Genomic DNA, 17,850 nt, shown 5'->3' on the forward strand with positions numbered 1-17,850 from the left:
TCCTTTTCAATTGATATACATGTACATGCATGTTAATAGCATTTTTGGGTTCCTTCTGTTGAGAATAGGAAGGGTTTGATTGATATCCTACTTATAAATCTTTGCATCAAGTATCTTGTATTTCTCAATCTGTTGTTGTAGAAATGGAAAAATTGACGCCTATCTAGGTGATTATCCGATACTGGACTATGCTCGTGTAAAGCTGGATCCAAATTGCAATCTTTATATTGTTCCCCAGTCGTTCGGTGAAGATGAGTATGGGATAGGATTTCCAAAAGGCTCTCCTCTCCAGGTAGCTAACATTCGAGGTCATTAGAATCATTGAAAAACATAGCTTTTTCCATATTCCCAATTCAATTGCTTTTATAAACATCCAAACTTGTTGCAACAAGTCAAATTATTCTTGCATAGTTATGCCTTGCGGTGATATATATATTTGGTTTATATTTAAGAAACCAGTCTCCGAGAAAATCAAGCATTATCATGATTCTGGCTACTTGGAGAATTTAATAGATATTCACTTCGATGAGGAGAAATGTTTCAACCAAGGAATAAACGAACAGAGGTTCAGTCTGAACGTTTCCCACCACAGTGGACTTTTCGCGCTCCTCTCCATCGCTATCGTCTGCTGCATACTTCTTGTTCTGGTGGAACATCTTGTCTTTAAATATCTTCTGCCCATATGTCGTAGACGACCAGGCGATAGTTTCTGGAAAAGTCTCAGTGTCATGTTCTTTAGTCAGGTTTGACGATATTTCAAAATTTCCAAATAAAATGAAAAAGTGGAAAAATATCAAGTGGTTCATGCAATTAAGCCAAAAATTTTACATTATTGTAGAAATGCAGATTTTATATTGTATATTTTTTAACAGAGGCTACATCGAAGCATCAACAGCGCCGTTTTAATATCCGCTCAAGAGTCTGCCAAGGAAATGTTAGGAATCGTTAAAAAGGGAGACTTTTCCAAGCTATTCATGAAAAGCACCATCAGAGTACGCAATATTTGCACATCATTGAGATGATTTTATTGAGTTGTTGTGCATTTTGTGATAGTCACATATTTTCCAAATTAAATAAAACAACAACAATTAAAAAAAGAAAACATAATGAGAGTGTCCTTTGATAAATCAGTCTTTTTTTTTCCACTCAGAAAAACAAGCTGGCTGATTTGGCGAAAACTAAGAGAATTAATCGAAACTTTCTGGACATCGTAGAAAAAGCAAAATGGTAAGATATTTTATACAACATTTTCCAACTTTATAAGAAAGGTATGGACGTATTCCTATCTTTTTTGTCTGTTGTAGGGTGAGTGATATGAAATCAACGAGTCTGATCCACGATGACTCGCCAATTGAACCTGTAGATATAAAGCGGATATCACTTCGCAACCTTAGCAACTGTGTCAACCTGGAGGCCTTGAGATCTCAATGCCAGAGGTCCCTACCGAAAGTAGACTCGGTGAGAAATTACGACGACAGCAACGAAGAGTGCAGCGATAGCGAGGCAGAGGATACAAGAACTCTGAGTGGTCTTGAGAACACATGTAAAGTTGGAACATCTGACAGCAAGTTCGATATGTGGTATGTTCCCGGAAAACATGTGGCAGGTGATTCTCAATCAAATGGGCTGCCAGAGAACAGTGATACTGGATCATATTATGAAAGACACTTAGACGAAGCTTTCAGTTCTCTTTATCATAGTGAATCAAGCTGTAGCTGTGATACGTGCAAGCATGAAGCATTAGGAGCATGTTATGGCGGGGGGAGGGAAGAAGATTTCTGTGAAGTGTCTTCTTCATTTTCAGGAAAAACTAAATCAGATTTCGGTAGACGGGTTGCTACGTCTGCAAACGAAATAAATGATTTTCATATAGATGACAATCGACGCTATGAAAACATTGACGAAGAAACAGGTTTGTTACATTGGAATGAAAGTGAAGAAAACCTGAAGCTTTATGATAATGATGATTATCGTCCACATTCTATGCAAACATCACAACCAGATCTCAATAAGTCAAGGGAACATCCAACGCGTGCACGTAATAACCCTGATGCGGAGTCTCCAAATGTCCATCACCTCAGCAAAAGGGAACTACTACAGTTGTGGAAATCATCAGAATTACAGCTGAACTATTTACTTAAGAATACACTTAGAGAAAATATTGAACTCAAAAATACTCTTGCAAAATTACAAGGAAGATCCAAGAGAGATACAAAGGAGAGAAACCGTTCAAGGAAAGAGCAATAATTCAACCGTCTTCCCTTAAAATCTTGCTCAATTTCATTGTACTTAGTTATTTTGTGTCAATAAAATATTACGTAGGTTAACATTGAATAAATCCACACATAAGATTATGATTGATATTTATACATGTATATCACATTTAAAAAGCCAATAGGAAAAATTGGAGGTGAGTGTTGAAAACATCTTGATTTGTTTTATTTTCCAGATATATCCGAATTGAATCTGTCGCATAGTTAGCTAGAAAAACCGACAAACACATTTTGATTCAATATCAAAACATGAAAATAGAGATAATTAATGGATAATTTTTATAATTATCCTCAAACTACAACTATTCTTTCTCGTCTTTTAGGACAGAAATGTTATCTGAAGGCAAACATAAATTCTAGCAAACCAGTTTCATATAAGAGCATCATTTCAAGTTTTATCACTTCTATATGAACAGTATTATGTTAAGGAGAAAAACAAATGCCAGCATGTTTATTGCAATTAATTTAACTATCACAACATTACAGCTGACCTAACCTTATAAACTTGTGTAATTATTTTACATAAAAATGAACTATTTTGCATATACCATATATATCAAATTCTTTTTCTTTGGAGTGAAAGAGAGAAGGCATTTGTTCTATGTTTATAAACTATAAATGCATATTCAATGAATGAACAATTGTATCACATGTAAAAACAGTGTGTATATTAAGTAACAAAACAAATGAATCACAGGTATGCGTACAGAATAAAATGTTTGAAAACATCTTTAAAACTTTCCATGGGGACCCATGTCATTGTTATTGTGACAGGATGATATTAATTGATAACAAAGATGCATGAGGTTTTAAGTAGGTACAATTCGTACATTAAGTTGTTCATTAATGACGTAATCATGTAACTACAGACTATGACTGAGATTTTACAGTGGTGTTGCAGTGATGTGAGCAGGTTCCTCTTTCGACACCTCTTCCCTGGGTACGGATTCCGACACCTCCACTACCCGGAGAAGACGCTTTAAGTGGGCATTTTCCTGTGTAACTCTGTTTAGACTGGTCTGTAACTCAATCTCTGATTTCTTCCATAAAACCAACAGGTCTTCCTTAGAGAGGGCATCAACTGCACAGTCGTCAAATGCCGACTCTGAATGCCGACGAGTTGCCATGGCATGACTCCGGATGGACGATTTCAGCCTATTGTCTTTCAGAGATTTTCCGTAAAATGTGAATGCCCGGCCGATATTGGCCCTCTTTGATTTGCGAATAAGTTTTGTTTTATCAGGTCGGGCTGCTATTTCTAACATTTCAATCTCGTCTATTTCATACATCTTCTGTTTCTTTTCTTCTTTTGTTGGACGTTTTTGAAAATTAGGACATGATTTATTCCGTCTATATGATGAATTCGAGTGTGATCCTCCTAAATTGGAGTCAGAACTGTACCGAACACGAGGCTGCTTACAGCGTACATACTGACCTGGGGTGACCTTCAACGAATTCGTTCGAATTGTCTCAGGACAAGACGACTGAGCATGTCTTTGATTGTTAATCGGCACATCCGAGCTGTCTAGTACTGTGTCTTTTATATCTTCGAAAGAAATTTGCATATCCTGTTCGTCACCCGTTGCGTAATCACTGATGTCACTGAGTGAATCGTCATCATATTCCTGTTCATTGATAGAATACAAATTACTGGAGGAAGTGGTGGCAAATATTTCTGATTCCGCTTTCTTCGATCTGCATAAAAGAAATAAAGTATAAATTCTGTTCTGGACATTTAGGAAACATCGGTAAGAGTATATAGAAAATGTTCCTTCCGACCAGTAGTATTACAAACTAGAAAAAAATTACATACGGTCCCCGAATCTTCGATTACTGGCAAATAAAAATTATGCTAAATTATTGAATATGAAAGTGACTGCAGATGTTGACATAAACTCACCTTATCAAGTTGTCTGTAATATCTATCAGTCTAAGACCCTTTGGAACCCCCTTCTTGTGTATCTTCCCCTGTGAGAGAAATAATGATTACAAAAAAATGTCATTCACGCAATGTGTCGTTTATGTATTCATAGTTATACACCAATTCATGTCCTAATAATGATAAACACGCACATTAAGAAGGATGGCTACATTTTAAAGGTCATACAAAATTCGCCAGAGTCTCTTATTTCATGCAAACTTAAGACATCATATTTTTCTGTTTAAGCTGATGTATCGCCGTCGATTTGAAGTACCGATCTACATGTTGAAATCTCAAGAGCAATATAATCATAGTCAGCTGTTGCCTTGTCTGGTAGTAAATCACACAAGCTAGAAAAATATGGATTGTATGATCCAGATAAAATTTCAAAAGGTTATATCTGTCTTTAAATGTAAATTTTATGGTATATTTATAAATTTTACAAAAGCATTAATTGATTTGTTACAGAACGGAATATTAAATAATTTGAATGTTTGAATTTCCTAATCTTAATTTCTTCCAGTTTATAAAGTTAGTTCTAATCTAAGTCAACGATGGGTAATTGATCATGTGAATCACACAGCTGTTGTAAGTAGTAAGAAATGACCTGAAATTAAGGCATCAAAGTGGACAACTCAACCTACTCATTTGCAATCAACATTAATGGTTCAAAATCTGATTTGCCAGTCAGTACTGTTTTAGAGCCATTTTTTGAAATATAATTCTATATGCCCAAAAGTGATGAGTTGTATGGGGGGTACATCTATTACATTTCCAGTACCCGTTAGACTTTGAACAGATCCATCATACATATAATTTTGGTCTAATGCTAACAGTTTTTTTTGGGAGAGAACATGCTCTACAAACTAAACATGGTCACATATCCAGAGAAAAGCTCTTATTTACCGCAAAAACAAGTCTGGTAGTGTCCATTTATAAACGCGTCATACATACATGTTTGTTTACCATATTGGTAAAAGTTACTTGCAAATTGAGATCTTCTTCAAATACTTCAATCTGATCCAAAACATTAATCCAAGATATTGGCTGAAATTACAGTATCTGTTCAAAGTCTAACGGGTACTGGAAATGTAATAGATGTACCCACCATGCAACTCTGATCACTTTTGGGCATATAGAATCATATTTCAAAAAATGGCTCCAAAACATATTTTATATAAATATAAATATCATAGGGATGAACACTGCCAGACTTGTTTGGATGCTGTCTTTGACCTGTGTTTTCATACATTGTAATAAATGAACGCATTTAAAGCTTGTACAGCTACAGCATTCCAAAATATCTAATAATCCTGACTTGACAATTAATGGTTCATCTAGGGATGAAAGTCACAGAACTTTCTCCCGATTCTGGATCTAAAGTACATTAAGGGTGACTGATTTTAATGTTTTTTATGAAGTATATATATGGAGATAGCTAACAGCGTTCGAGCTCAAAAGTCTACTAAACAATACAAAATAGGAGCAGAGCAAACACGGACCTCCAAAACAGGTAGGATCAGGTGCCATGGAGGAGTAAGCATCCCCTGCCGACCGGTCACATCCGGTGTATGCTCTTTTGTCATGATCGGGAAGTAATGGAAAAATTCGTCGACAATTCTATGTGTATATAATGGCCTAACAACTAGCATGAAAAACGTCAGTCAGCATTTGACTTAATGATAAATTGTATTTGCTGACAAAGTCATTTGTATCGACCATAGAACTTACGAAATGATGACTTTAAATGAGACTGCTGATATTCGTGTTTCAGTCATTCAATCTTCTGTCACTACAAGCTCTATGCTGACCAAAGCAGTTTAGATAATACATCTTGGGATGCACACAATGACGCTACCAGACTTGGTTTGGATACTAAATCCTAATTACATTTTCAGGTGATTGAATAGAAAAAAGTTTTTTTAAGCAGATCCATTCCCAAGTAAATAAAAGCCTATACCAAAATGTTCTTGCATAAACGTTGTATATTGCACTCTAAAAAATATAAGCGTTGTGCGAGACATTGCGCCTTACTTTAAGGTATGACACTCGCGAAATTTGTTAAATCAAGGATTTTTTGAGAAATATATTTTTGATAAGTACTCATACAGAGTGACTCAAAATCGCAGAAGGGGGTCATTGTTCATTTTACTGATCTATGGTACAATGAAGTTGACCTTTTTGCATTTAAAGTTTAACTCTTTGGTTGATTACTTTAACCTTTATCATATTTTATCAGATGTGACCATGGCAATATATATGATTTTATTTTACGTACAATATTTTGAATAATATTTATCATTGAACAAATCTTGCAAATTAATGCGCGTAAATTGTTGTGTGACCTCTTTGCACTAAAAAGTTACATATTTGGGGTATTGAAAAACTAAATAGGCAATAAACCATTTTTTAAATAAAGCTTTTTACGACTTAAGTGCTGATCAGTCACAAGTATCGAGTACTTTAAAATAAGTTGGGGTCAGTGATATTAATTTTGAAATATTGGTCAAAATATGTGATTTTCAGGCGAAAATTGGTGTAAATTTTATCTTGACTTATTTGACATATCTTCATTTTTTGGCAAAGTTTGTTGAAGAAAGGTGTAAAACCTGTTCTAAAAATATAAATCAAGAATTATATTAATTATTCCTAGCAATATCATAATGGAAAATATTCTCCGAGTAAAAGTATGTGAGGCTAAAGTTCCAACATATTAAATTTCATAAATATGCAGATTTGCAGAATTATCTGCTAAATATCCTTCCACCACAAGAAATAATCCCTCATAAATCTTGCTTCTTTGTAGCTTTTTGACCAGTTTTTTCGTTGAATGTTAAAACATTAACATTGTTGAAATTAAATATGTTATAAATATTGAATTTTGATAAATAGTTTTGAAGTAAGAGGTTCTGCGTGAACTTTTCTAAAAAGCTGACGAGTGACATACCTTACGGTAACACTCGATGAGGTGAACTTTTAAAACTTATTTTTTCCTTTGTTTAATTCTACAAAACATGTTTATCTTAAAAGTGGACTCACTTTTGGTGTAGATGTGGACGTTCAAATTTACATCTTAGATTATTAATAAAAGAAAACTAGAAAATGTAAATACAGACGTCACTTGCTAAATATTGAAAAGGAAAATTACACGTACCCAGTAGAGTCAGGAAGTAAAAATAATTGTTATGAAAGAATTCAATATCTGAATAAATTTTACGTCATAAATATTTACATCCACTGAATATTTTCTCCTTTATTTCTTAAGAAAACTCATTGCGTTAATCAGTGCATGAACTACACTGGGCATGTCACCTATACAGATTTCTAGAACAGTGGCTATTCCATCAATGAAACGTACAAAGACGTTCGCATCATTAATACAATAATTAATCTTTTTAATCCTCTTTTAAATGATTATTTAAATAGATATAAATATAAACAATAAAAAGTCTTTCTTTGGTTGTTAGTACGGGAAGGAATGTCGCAGCTATTTCAGAAAAAATTTACATAACCCGTTTACGCGGGTTATATCTTTTTCTGCAACAGCTGCTACATTCATTCCCGTACTAACAACCAAAGAAAGCATTTCATTGTTTAAAAAAATTCACAGAGGAGTTAAGATATCTACATAACAAATGTTTCCATATTATTTGACATACATGATCTCGGAGTTCGTTTTTGAGGAAGAGTCTGTCGAATCGTCTTTCCCTAACCATTTTGATCATCTCCTGTGCTGTCTGTTGTGGAGACACTAACCGCTCACTCATCAACGTGCGATACAGTCTCTGTAGAAAAAAAGTTAAGTGCTATTTGTAAGGTTTTGAATTAACAATACAAGGGCTGTTAAGAAAATTCTAATACATTGCGTTTTTGAAAGAAAAATATTAACATATTTTTTGATATACGAGTGTGTGGTCATTCAACCGCTAAACAAAGAAATATAGGATCTCCCATGATATATAGTTGAATTTGATTTTTTCAAACTAGTCTTTTTATCCATGGGCCGCCTTGTCGAGGGGATAAAAACATACAAGAAGTCGGTTAAAAATCAAATCCAACTATAAATCATGTGATATTCCTCATCCCAAGATTTATACAGTGCAATCAATGTTTTACTTTTTTTTAATTGACTTCAATTATCTCAGGCAAATGCCATTGTGACGTCACAGCAGTGGGATATCAAAAAAATCCAATGAGTGATATGAACGGGAAAAGGGGTAAAGGTATCCACGTATAAGTTTTAAAATTCAAACTACAGAACGCATTATCGGAAATTGTATTTTTTTAAAATGAACAAAGTAATTCTATTCCTGCTTAGTCATCCTTTTGAGTATCCTATTCAGAAGCTGGGGAAAAAAAGCAAAGCCAATTTTTTGCATTCTCAGATCTGTAAGAAGTTTATCCAATACAATATAGAATAGTGATCGCTTCAAAATGCATTAAGAAAGATAACTCTCTAACTAATTCGCATTCTGCGGTCTTAAAACATGGAATTCCAGAAGTAAATGGAAAATGAAGAAAACATAGAATACTGTAGCTCAGTCATCCATTCAAATCATGGGCAGAGCAAACATGGACCTCTAAAACATCAGGGTGGGGACTAAGTGCCTTAAAGGAGTGATCATCGCCTGCCTACCGGTCACAACCACCATGACATGATTGGGGAAAACGAAAAAAAATCGTAGATAATTCACTGCGTAAATAAAGACCTATTACTAACAACATCAGACAGGATTCAATATAATGATAAATTGGATTTGCTGGCAAGGTCATCGTATCAACCAAAGAACTTCCAAAATGATGAGTTTAAACGAGACTATCGGTATATTTCTTTCATCAGCCTGTTTTTCTATAGTATACATATTTTTTGAAACTTTTTACGTATAACTTGCTCTTGCATATCGAATCAACTGAGAGACATAAACCCTATAAGGGTACCGATAAGGGTACGCTGCTAGATAATTAAGGAAAGTTGACGATTTTTAACAAAGCTTTTTAGTTGGGTAACCATTAACGTCTTTTTCAAGTAAAATATCCAAAGATGAAACAGATGCACTAGACTCTGTGGTAACTTTCAATTCAAGCTCAGTGGGTTATATCCAGTCGACATATGAATGGGAGTAACTTTTGTTAATTGACAATATGTCATTGATATATCTAAATGTCGAGGGCTAAAGCAATTGTTTCCTTTCCTTGTGTATAATCTAAGATTTTGAAAAAATAAAATCTGCATTCACATAAATACAGAGATAGATCTGTTAATAACAGGGCAAAATAGTACAAACAGGAATTCCGGCAGATTGTTGGAAGACGTGGTCTCCAAAAACGACAAAGATATTTTCAATCAGACACTCGAGCATCTTTTATTATCAATTAACTTTAGAATACTTGTGTGTACAATCAGAATGTTTTATAACCAAATAGTTATGCAAATTGCCATTGACAATTAATCAAGATTTACGAGTTCCAATTTTTATGAAAAACAGCTGTTAATGCTTCAAATCGCTACGACTTAAATTTTCGTGTTGAATAGTTGTATGAAGTGTTGAAAAATCTTAGTTTTGATGTTTTTGTGGGTATATAAAGTTAACGAACAGTATTGAACCTCAAAAGTCCATAAAGCAATACAAAATGGGAACTGAGCAAACACAGACCTCCAAAACATCAGAGATGGGATCAGCTGCCATGGAAGAGTGAACATCCCCTGCCCACCGGTCATATCCGCCGTCTGCTCCTTGTCATGATCGGGAAATAACGGAAAACCCGTCGTCAATTCAGTGCGTAAATAATGGACTAATCATTAGTATGATACCGTCAGTCAGTATTTGACTAAATTATAAATTGTATTTGCTGAAAAGTCATTGAATCGATCATGGTACTTTGGAAACGATGACTTTAAACGAGACTGCTGATATTCTTGTTTCATCAACTTGTTCGTCAATAATTCACCTCGACTTAGAAACTATATATACGTAGAGCATGCTCTTGCGTATCGAATCAACTGAGAAATATAAACTCCGTGGGCAGGTAAAGAAGCTACACTGATGCGTAAGTAAGGGAAGTTGACGATTTATCATAGAGCTTGGTTTTTAGATTACCATTAACGTCTGTTTTTTAGGTAAAATATCCAAATATAAAACAGTTGTGTCAGACTCTGAGGTATCTCTCAGGCTCACCGGGATATATGGTATTGATATAAGAATGAAAATAGCCATTGTTAATTAACAATACGTCGTCGATATATCTAAATGTCGTGATGTTAAAATGTTGTGATTTCAAATTTTCAATTTATCAATTAAAAATTTCGGACGTTTTATGGTCAATGGTGTTACTTTGTTCACAAATACAATATCCCGTTATAGATTGAATGTTGACTGAAAACCCTTAAAAATTGTTTGACATACTGAATAATCTACCGTTTTTTGGTTTTTTTTTTTAACGTTTTCCTTATCATTAGAAGGGGCGAACAACAATGATTCTACCTTTAATATCTTCAGACACCCCTGTGGGCTCTGCTAGCTATTGTAAAGTTTAAAAAGACTGCACATGGGCACTGTTTAATATATATCTTCGTCACGTTTCATAGAAGTAAATGCTTTCATTTGAGTAGGTATCACATTGAAGGAAATTGGAAGGTTCATTTGAATTTTGTTTACATCCAGCACAGCTTTCTGCTCATAAAAATTGTAAATTTCTGTAACTAAAACTATCAACAAGAGATTGATATAACACAAAAAATACCTGCAATTTTGTAAAGGCAGCTTATATAAACGTCAACGATTTGATAGTGCCAGCAAATCAAAATGCCAATAATACTTTAAGGACAGCCATTGTATATTATACTGACACGCAAAAGAAACGCAACACCCTTCTTTAGGGGGAAATAATTATGTAAAGTAAATAATCTTGCATCTTAAAATTATGAATATCTTCAATTTGGTAAACATCGGTAATTTAACGGTTGAATAATTTCCAAACCATAACCGGAAGTCAAGTTTTAGTCTGCTTAACAGAAATCAAAAATTGCATGTTTAACAAAACATTTGGCAATTTTATGGAGTCTTAAGGGGTTTTTTTTTACTGTTCATCAGATGTAATGCAGCAATATTTCAAAAAATAAACTCTCCTTTCGTTTCCCGTAACGATGCTAAGGCTACTTGGAAATGGCTTGTGTACGCATTTCCATTGCTCTGGCTTGAAAATTTCAATGTAAAGGTGATGGAGAATTGCTGATGCGAAATTTCACTACATTACGCCTCAACAGGGTCTTGCGTATCATATGCAGTAAGGACAGAGAAAATTCGACCTAATCATCTGAATAACGGGCATTTAAAAATGCCAAAGAATAATTCCTTCGCTCAGATCTCGATATTAATGAACATATTGTATCGTAGAAATTAAGCTGCAATTGTTGTTTAGGGCAGTCTTGCACGTTTTACTTGAATGGCTGGGAGGGGGGTGTTTTAACAGTCATATTTTACTTAGTAAAGTAAACAGATAAACATTTAACATTTTTATCAAATCTCTGATGTTCTGAAAAGTGAGTTTAGCCTTACTTTATTCGCTTTTGATAATCATCAGATAAAAAAAACAAACATTTGTAGATTACTACTTGTTGCGTTTCTTTTGCGTGTCAGTATATTAGCAGATTTATGACAGCAGCATTCATATTTTATAGATACATAGATTTAGCTCGAATGGCAGCAAATTTTTTAGGAGCGGTATCATGTATTAATAATAATTTAAAAAATTTAAATATTTAAGGAAATAGAAATAAATAGTTTTTTTTAGAATTTTTTTAAAAGAAACATTGATAATAATACCTTCTTTTCTGAGATTTTAGCAGAGAAGTTTTTTTGCACAGAAAAATGTAAATGATATCCTTATTGGTACGTGGAAATGTTATTTGACTATTATAATCAATAATATATCATTATTATATAACTGATTTTATTATATCAATTACGCCCAGTTATTAGCAAATCTATTTTTGAATTTGTATTAAAGCAGAATTTGTCCAAAATGTTTTTATGCGAAATGAAGAAAACACTTGCTGTGGCCTTCAGCTCAACATCTAGATTTATCGACGACGTATTGTCAATTAACAAGGTGATTTTCATTCTAATTTTGATATGATATAACTCCATGAGCTTGAAATAAAAGATATTACAGAGTCTGACACATCTGTTTCATAATTATTTAGATAATTTACTATCAAAGACATTAATGGTAATATAACATCCAAGCCTTATGATAAACATGATGACTTTAACTTTTAGAGCTTCAACTTCCCTTAATTATGCAAAAAAAATACCTTCATATACCTGCATATGGCATTATATCTCTATGATTCAATACACAAGCGTATGCTCTACGTATGAAAAATCTCTAAAACGAGGTAAATTACTGACAAACAAGTTGATGAAACAAGAATATCAGCAGTCTCGTTTAAAGTCATCATTTCGTTACTTCTGTGGTCGGTTCAATGACCTTGTCAGCGAATACAATCAAATGAAGTCAAATGCTGACTGAAGTTTTTCATACTAATTATCATGCCATTACTTACGCACTGAATTGTCGACGGATTTTTCTGTTATTTTCAGGTCACGACAAGGGGCAAACGCCTCATTGTGAATGGTCAGCAGGGGATGCTTACTCCTCCATTGCATCTTATTCCACCTCTGATGTTTTGGAGGTCCGTGTTTGCTCTGCTCTAATTTAGTATTGTTTAATGGACTTTTTTGAGCTTGAATACTATTTATCTCCATATTTATCCATTTTGACATTTGTAAAATCTTTTAATTACTAATATATAGACTGACGTGTTGTTTTGCCTAAGGTTGTATTGACTGAATATTAAAGATATATTATCATTATAATAATTATTACCTGATTAACATATTCAATATTTCTGTTTTTCCACAAGCTGTCATTGGGCTTTTTACGCAGATATGGTACAAGATACTTGAATATATAAAGCTCTACGATAAGCAGGAGTGCACCCACAAACATGGCCGACAAGAGAATGATGAACAAGCCTCCCGTGTGATCCAAACCATACTTCCGGGTAAAGCGCTCACCTTGAGCTGCACAGTTCCGGTTTTTGATATATCTTTGCATAGCTTCTGTTACTTGTCCGCCTTCTAGGTAACTCAGAATTAACGAAGACATGTTCTCCTGTAAAAAAATATACTTACATGAAATTAAATTTATCCCAGTAATAAAAAAAATCTAGAAGTATCAAAAAGCTTTATCCCTTTGTTTCTGGTATTCTTATTCCAGAAGGCACTCTGATGTTTGTACTTTCTTTCTGGCCATATTCAAGCTAAGATTGAGATAAGAATACGTGTATGACCATGTCTGTCTTTGTTGTTAAGGCAAGTACCCCTTGTGATTATATAGCACAAGATCCCTTTGAAGTCTAAGTAAAACAATGTAAAAAAAAAACTTTTCCAGAATTTGAAAGCTAAGCTTTTCCATCGATTTGTTGAAATCCTGAGACATCAGATTATATGTCAGTAACCTGCCTCGGTTTAAACATTTATCGTAATCAGAGCATTTCTATTGAGTAGCGAACTGTTTTCAGAAATCGTAAAGTGCAACCATTCAAATAATATTAAAAAAAAATTGAGCTTAAATGTGTCGATTATATCTTTAACCTGTCCACGAGTCATCTAGCCACGAGTTGTAAACCCAGATGAAATCAATGATGCTTCAAATTATATCACTACGTGCTAAACAGAATCATGTCATATTTATTTCCTTTACTAGGTAGTGTGACGTCACCTGATTTACCACAGACTCAATCCGGTTGAACGGAAATTTCCAACCCTTCTTACTAACCAAATGAAACTTGAGCGAAAAGCTTAAAGGAAATAAATGCTGCTGTACCGTCAAATGAATTGCATCTCTATTCAATCCGAATGCGTAGAGATTTTCTCCAAAGTCATGACCACTAAATTTGATTGAACAGTTGTCGTGCTGTGCAAGTGTATACTCCAGAAGTAGACGATCATTGATGAAAACGTCATAAGTTTTATCTCTGAAAAGAAAGTATTCATACTATTACCCAAATGATTAGAGGTGAATAACTATTGAGGTAGCGTGAAAGTTATTTAAAAAATCATCAGCGAAATAGGAATTTACTGATTAGTTCAACCTTCACAATTTTTGCTTTCATTTTTGACATTTGCATTTCCTTGTCATTATAAAACCTTTCATTACAGAGTTTCATCAATGACAAATTGTTTCGATGTCATTTGTTTCATAGTCTCTTGATGAACATTGACAGTTACAGTTATCTCAAGCAATTTACTAGTTTTAAACAGTACAAATAGGATGATAATAGACAAAGATAACTTAAAAGGAAAAGAAACGCATTTTATATCCAACATTAATCATCAAGAACATATCACAAAATTTTGGCAAAAGTCTGGGTGTGAATGTAAGCCGGTATTATTTATCGTCATTATTGATGCCCTTTTTACCGCAACTGCCAACAACACTATGCCTAAATGAATAACAGAGGCCTAAAGCATAGCTACTTTGCAAGGGCAAGACACAATTTCCGTGAAAGAACATTTTAACGCCGCAAAGTCATCTTTTTGTTTTCTTCGAAGAAAAATATTCACAAGAAGTCGAAAAAGTCGCGCTTGAGGCGGCTCCGTAATTCATCTTGAAATCTAAACGACTGTCGAGACTTCTACGGGAGGAAGCAACAATGCTCGAATAAATGCAAAAACGGTAAGACGTTAGGTATCATGGCGGGTCGTACCCTGCAGACTGTGCAATAAATTGTAGTGAAACATCGAAATGGATTGGATACATAGTTTTTAATCTAAGGTGATTCCCCTAATAACACCGGAGATATGCCTAAATTCTGTACTTGTTTAGAGTCACCCTCCTGCCGGGCAGTTGGAAGGAGGTGTATAAACGTAAAGGTAAATGTTTTCCCAAAGCATGCATCGTGAAAAATTCAGTTTGGGGGAGGTTCCCTTATATTGGTGTGGAGTGGTATAGCTCTTAAACTAAAGAATACTTTAATTGTTATTGAAGATTCTCCAAGGGATAAACGTTAAAGAGCCATCTTATACCCTTTTCACGTAAGCAAAATCGTTTTATTCTGCAATTGAAAGGTACTCGGCCATTCGTTACAAGATTATGTCAAGATTTCGGGCAACAATCATTATACCACTTGAATGGCTCCTTGCAGCCAACTCTGCATCTACTGAACATTTTAGGGTTATATTGATAAACCAGTTCGCACCATTACAATCTTACAACACAGAAAAGATTGTTAAAGCTTGATGAAAGAATGTAATATTTTTCGCTGAGAATAGTTAACAGATTTAATAACTTGATGCACAATAGAATCCGTTTGCGCAGGAATTTCTGATCATAGTGGATACGCTCGATATTAACCACTAAACTTTGGCATGAGGCTCCTCATTGTAGAATGTAACGAACTATACTTGATTTTTGATTGATAGCGATCGTATGCATAAATTCGGCATTATGAGATGTTGTAGATTTATCTTTTATTCTAACGCAATTGTTTTGTAACACACGTTTTGACTGGCTAATGCACTGATGTTTGAAGCAGTAAAACGAGCATTAACGAGAGTGAAAGCTTTTCATTATGACGTCATAATAAAGCGACGCAAAAACACAATGCCCCGTGACGTATTTCATGTAACAAAATTTAACAAAATAAGACGTTAACAACAAACACTAGATGCTGTCATGAGACAGTAATACCCGCACTAAGGTGTTTGCCTCTAAATACACAATCCTACGGGCGGCTTACCAAGGAAAAAGTCAAAATAATTCTATATAATTCAGGCACGTAGCATCGTTTTTGAAAGTGGGGGGGGGGCAACCTGAGAAAATTTTTTTTACTAACCTAAAAAAATTAACAAGGAAAAAAAATGAAATGGGGGGTGGGGGTGGGGGGTGGGGGTGGTGGCCACTTTTTTTTCAAGGCAAAATTACTTTCACTTCCAATTTTTCCCATATTTCCTTGCAATGTATATACTGTGGTTAAAAGTGGGGGGAGGGGGCAACCATCTTTTTAATGGACATTTTCTTATAGTACAGGTAATGTTGGGAAAAAGGGGGCAGCCCCCCCCCCCCCCCCGGTTGCTACGTGCCTGTAATTTACATATGTATTCATAAAATTGGGTATGAAATTATCCCTGTGACCTATAACTCGGAACCTCTTATATTTATTTTACATGCTTAATTCATTATATACCAGTTTGAATTCTATTAATAATGTAAATTAGATTTTGATAAATGTTTTGCTCATATTAGGACCTTTTTAAATCTACTAATCCCCCCCCCCCTCTCGACACCACAATCACACAGTACATACTTTTGGGAATAGGCTAGATGGAACAGTTTTGTTAAAACAGTGTTTGTTATGAATTAATTTAAAATTTGTTCTTGACATGTAAATTCTACATCACATCACGTTGCGTCACCCATTATCATATTTTTAGATTAAACTCCATTCGGTACACCTCGGCCGATTCCCACTTCATCTGATAAGGTGACGGAATCGACGGCACGGAGGTTTTCCGAATGGAATATCATTATAACATGCTGCAGAATGGTGTGCTTTGGATTAATTCATTTTGTGTTATAATTGGATTTATATTTCATGAAGTTTACAGGACCTATGGAGGTCGGTAAGTACAAGTTTAAGTATAGTGGGGGTAAAATAAACCCAAACGATTAGGTTAAAGTTCAAAAAGGGTCAAAGATCATCGCATGCCACACTAGACGAATTTCATATTGTGAAGTTATCTCCCCTTGTCGATGTGACATTCAGTTACTGCCAATACTGGTGCGGATCCAGAATTTTTTTCGGGAGTAGGGAGGGGGGTTCACATCTCAGTCAAAATATTCATGCCTAGAATTTCCTGACAAGCAGGAGAAAAAAATCATACACTGAAAACAAATAAACAAAAAAAAAACCCAATGTTTTTTTAGTTAGGGGGAGGATGTCCAAAATCATTTTTTATTTGCTTCAGTATATAGTCTTGTTTAAATAACAAAGGAAATTCCAGGGGGGGTCCAATCTCCCTATCCACTCCCTATCCCTGAAATAACAATCTATTTTGTGATTCCAATTAAATAGTATATTTTTTTCCATTTGACTAATTATGTACATATTTTGTTTCTTGTGTTTATATTATGTCTGTATATTTGTCTGCAGAAATTATAACCTTGCCCATAAGTTTTAAGTGGGATGGGCTATACAATTGGCTTCCACATTTTATAGGTTTATTTCTTGTGACAATTAAGACCTTTTATTTGGGTACCATTAATTTTTACCTCTGATCACTTGACCTAGAATACACATTTTTACAAGAAAAATACCCAACTTTAAACTTGGCCTAAATTTTGATCAGTAGGTGCTAGGGCTTTCATGCTTAACATGTGTATTCATTGTGAACTGTCAACAGGTATAAATATGTTTGACCTTGACCGTAGAGTTTGAACCACTTAAAAAATTAACCTTGGCAATCAACTTTTGAAGAGGAAGTACTAGGGATTACTTATTTCACATGTGCATTCCTTGTGACAAGACTTTTTTCTGATACCAACAATTGAACCTTTTGACCTTGACCTTTGAGTTTGACATATATTTGA

At 34.4% G+C, this 17,850-nt stretch overlaps 2 protein-coding genes across 2 annotated transcripts in view; one reads left to right on the plus strand and one right to left on the minus strand.

The window, feature by feature from the left end:
• The window catches only part of LOC134244211 (glutamate receptor ionotropic, NMDA 3A-like), a gene marked incomplete at its 5' end in the record, with an annotated part of 50,060 nt that extends 47,813 nt beyond the window's left edge, over positions 1–2,247 (plus strand). The window contains 5 exons of the mRNA XM_062726473.1: positions 142–292; positions 453–743; positions 873–992; positions 1,151–1,227; positions 1,305–2,247. Coding sequence (XP_062582457.1) covers positions 142–292; positions 453–743; positions 873–992; positions 1,151–1,227; positions 1,305–2,247 — 1,582 coding nt within the window. The remainder of the gene's footprint in view (positions 1–141; positions 293–452; positions 744–872; positions 993–1,150; positions 1,228–1,304) is intronic.
• A 497-nt stretch (positions 2,248–2,744) lies between these two features.
• On the minus strand, positions 2,745–13,396 carry LOC134244210 (uncharacterized). Its single transcript, XM_062726472.1, has 4 exons — positions 13,084–13,396; positions 7,854–7,979; positions 4,174–4,241; positions 2,745–3,968 (listed from the first exon to the last, which is right to left on the minus strand). The coding sequence occupies exons 1-4, from the start codon at positions 13,363–13,365 to the stop codon at positions 3,158–3,160; spliced, it is 1,287 nt and encodes a 428-aa protein (XP_062582456.1). The 5' UTR covers positions 13,366–13,396; the 3' UTR covers positions 2,745–3,157.
• Positions 13,397–17,850: the final 4,454 nt, after the last annotated feature.

This window comes from Saccostrea cucullata, unplaced genomic scaffold, assembly GCF_032062105.1.
Source record: "Saccostrea cucullata isolate Sc308-1 unplaced genomic scaffold, CSIRO_AGI_Scuc_v1 ctg2469, whole genome shotgun sequence".
Taxonomy (NCBI): domain Eukaryota; kingdom Metazoa; phylum Mollusca; class Bivalvia; order Ostreida; family Ostreidae; genus Saccostrea; species Saccostrea cuccullata.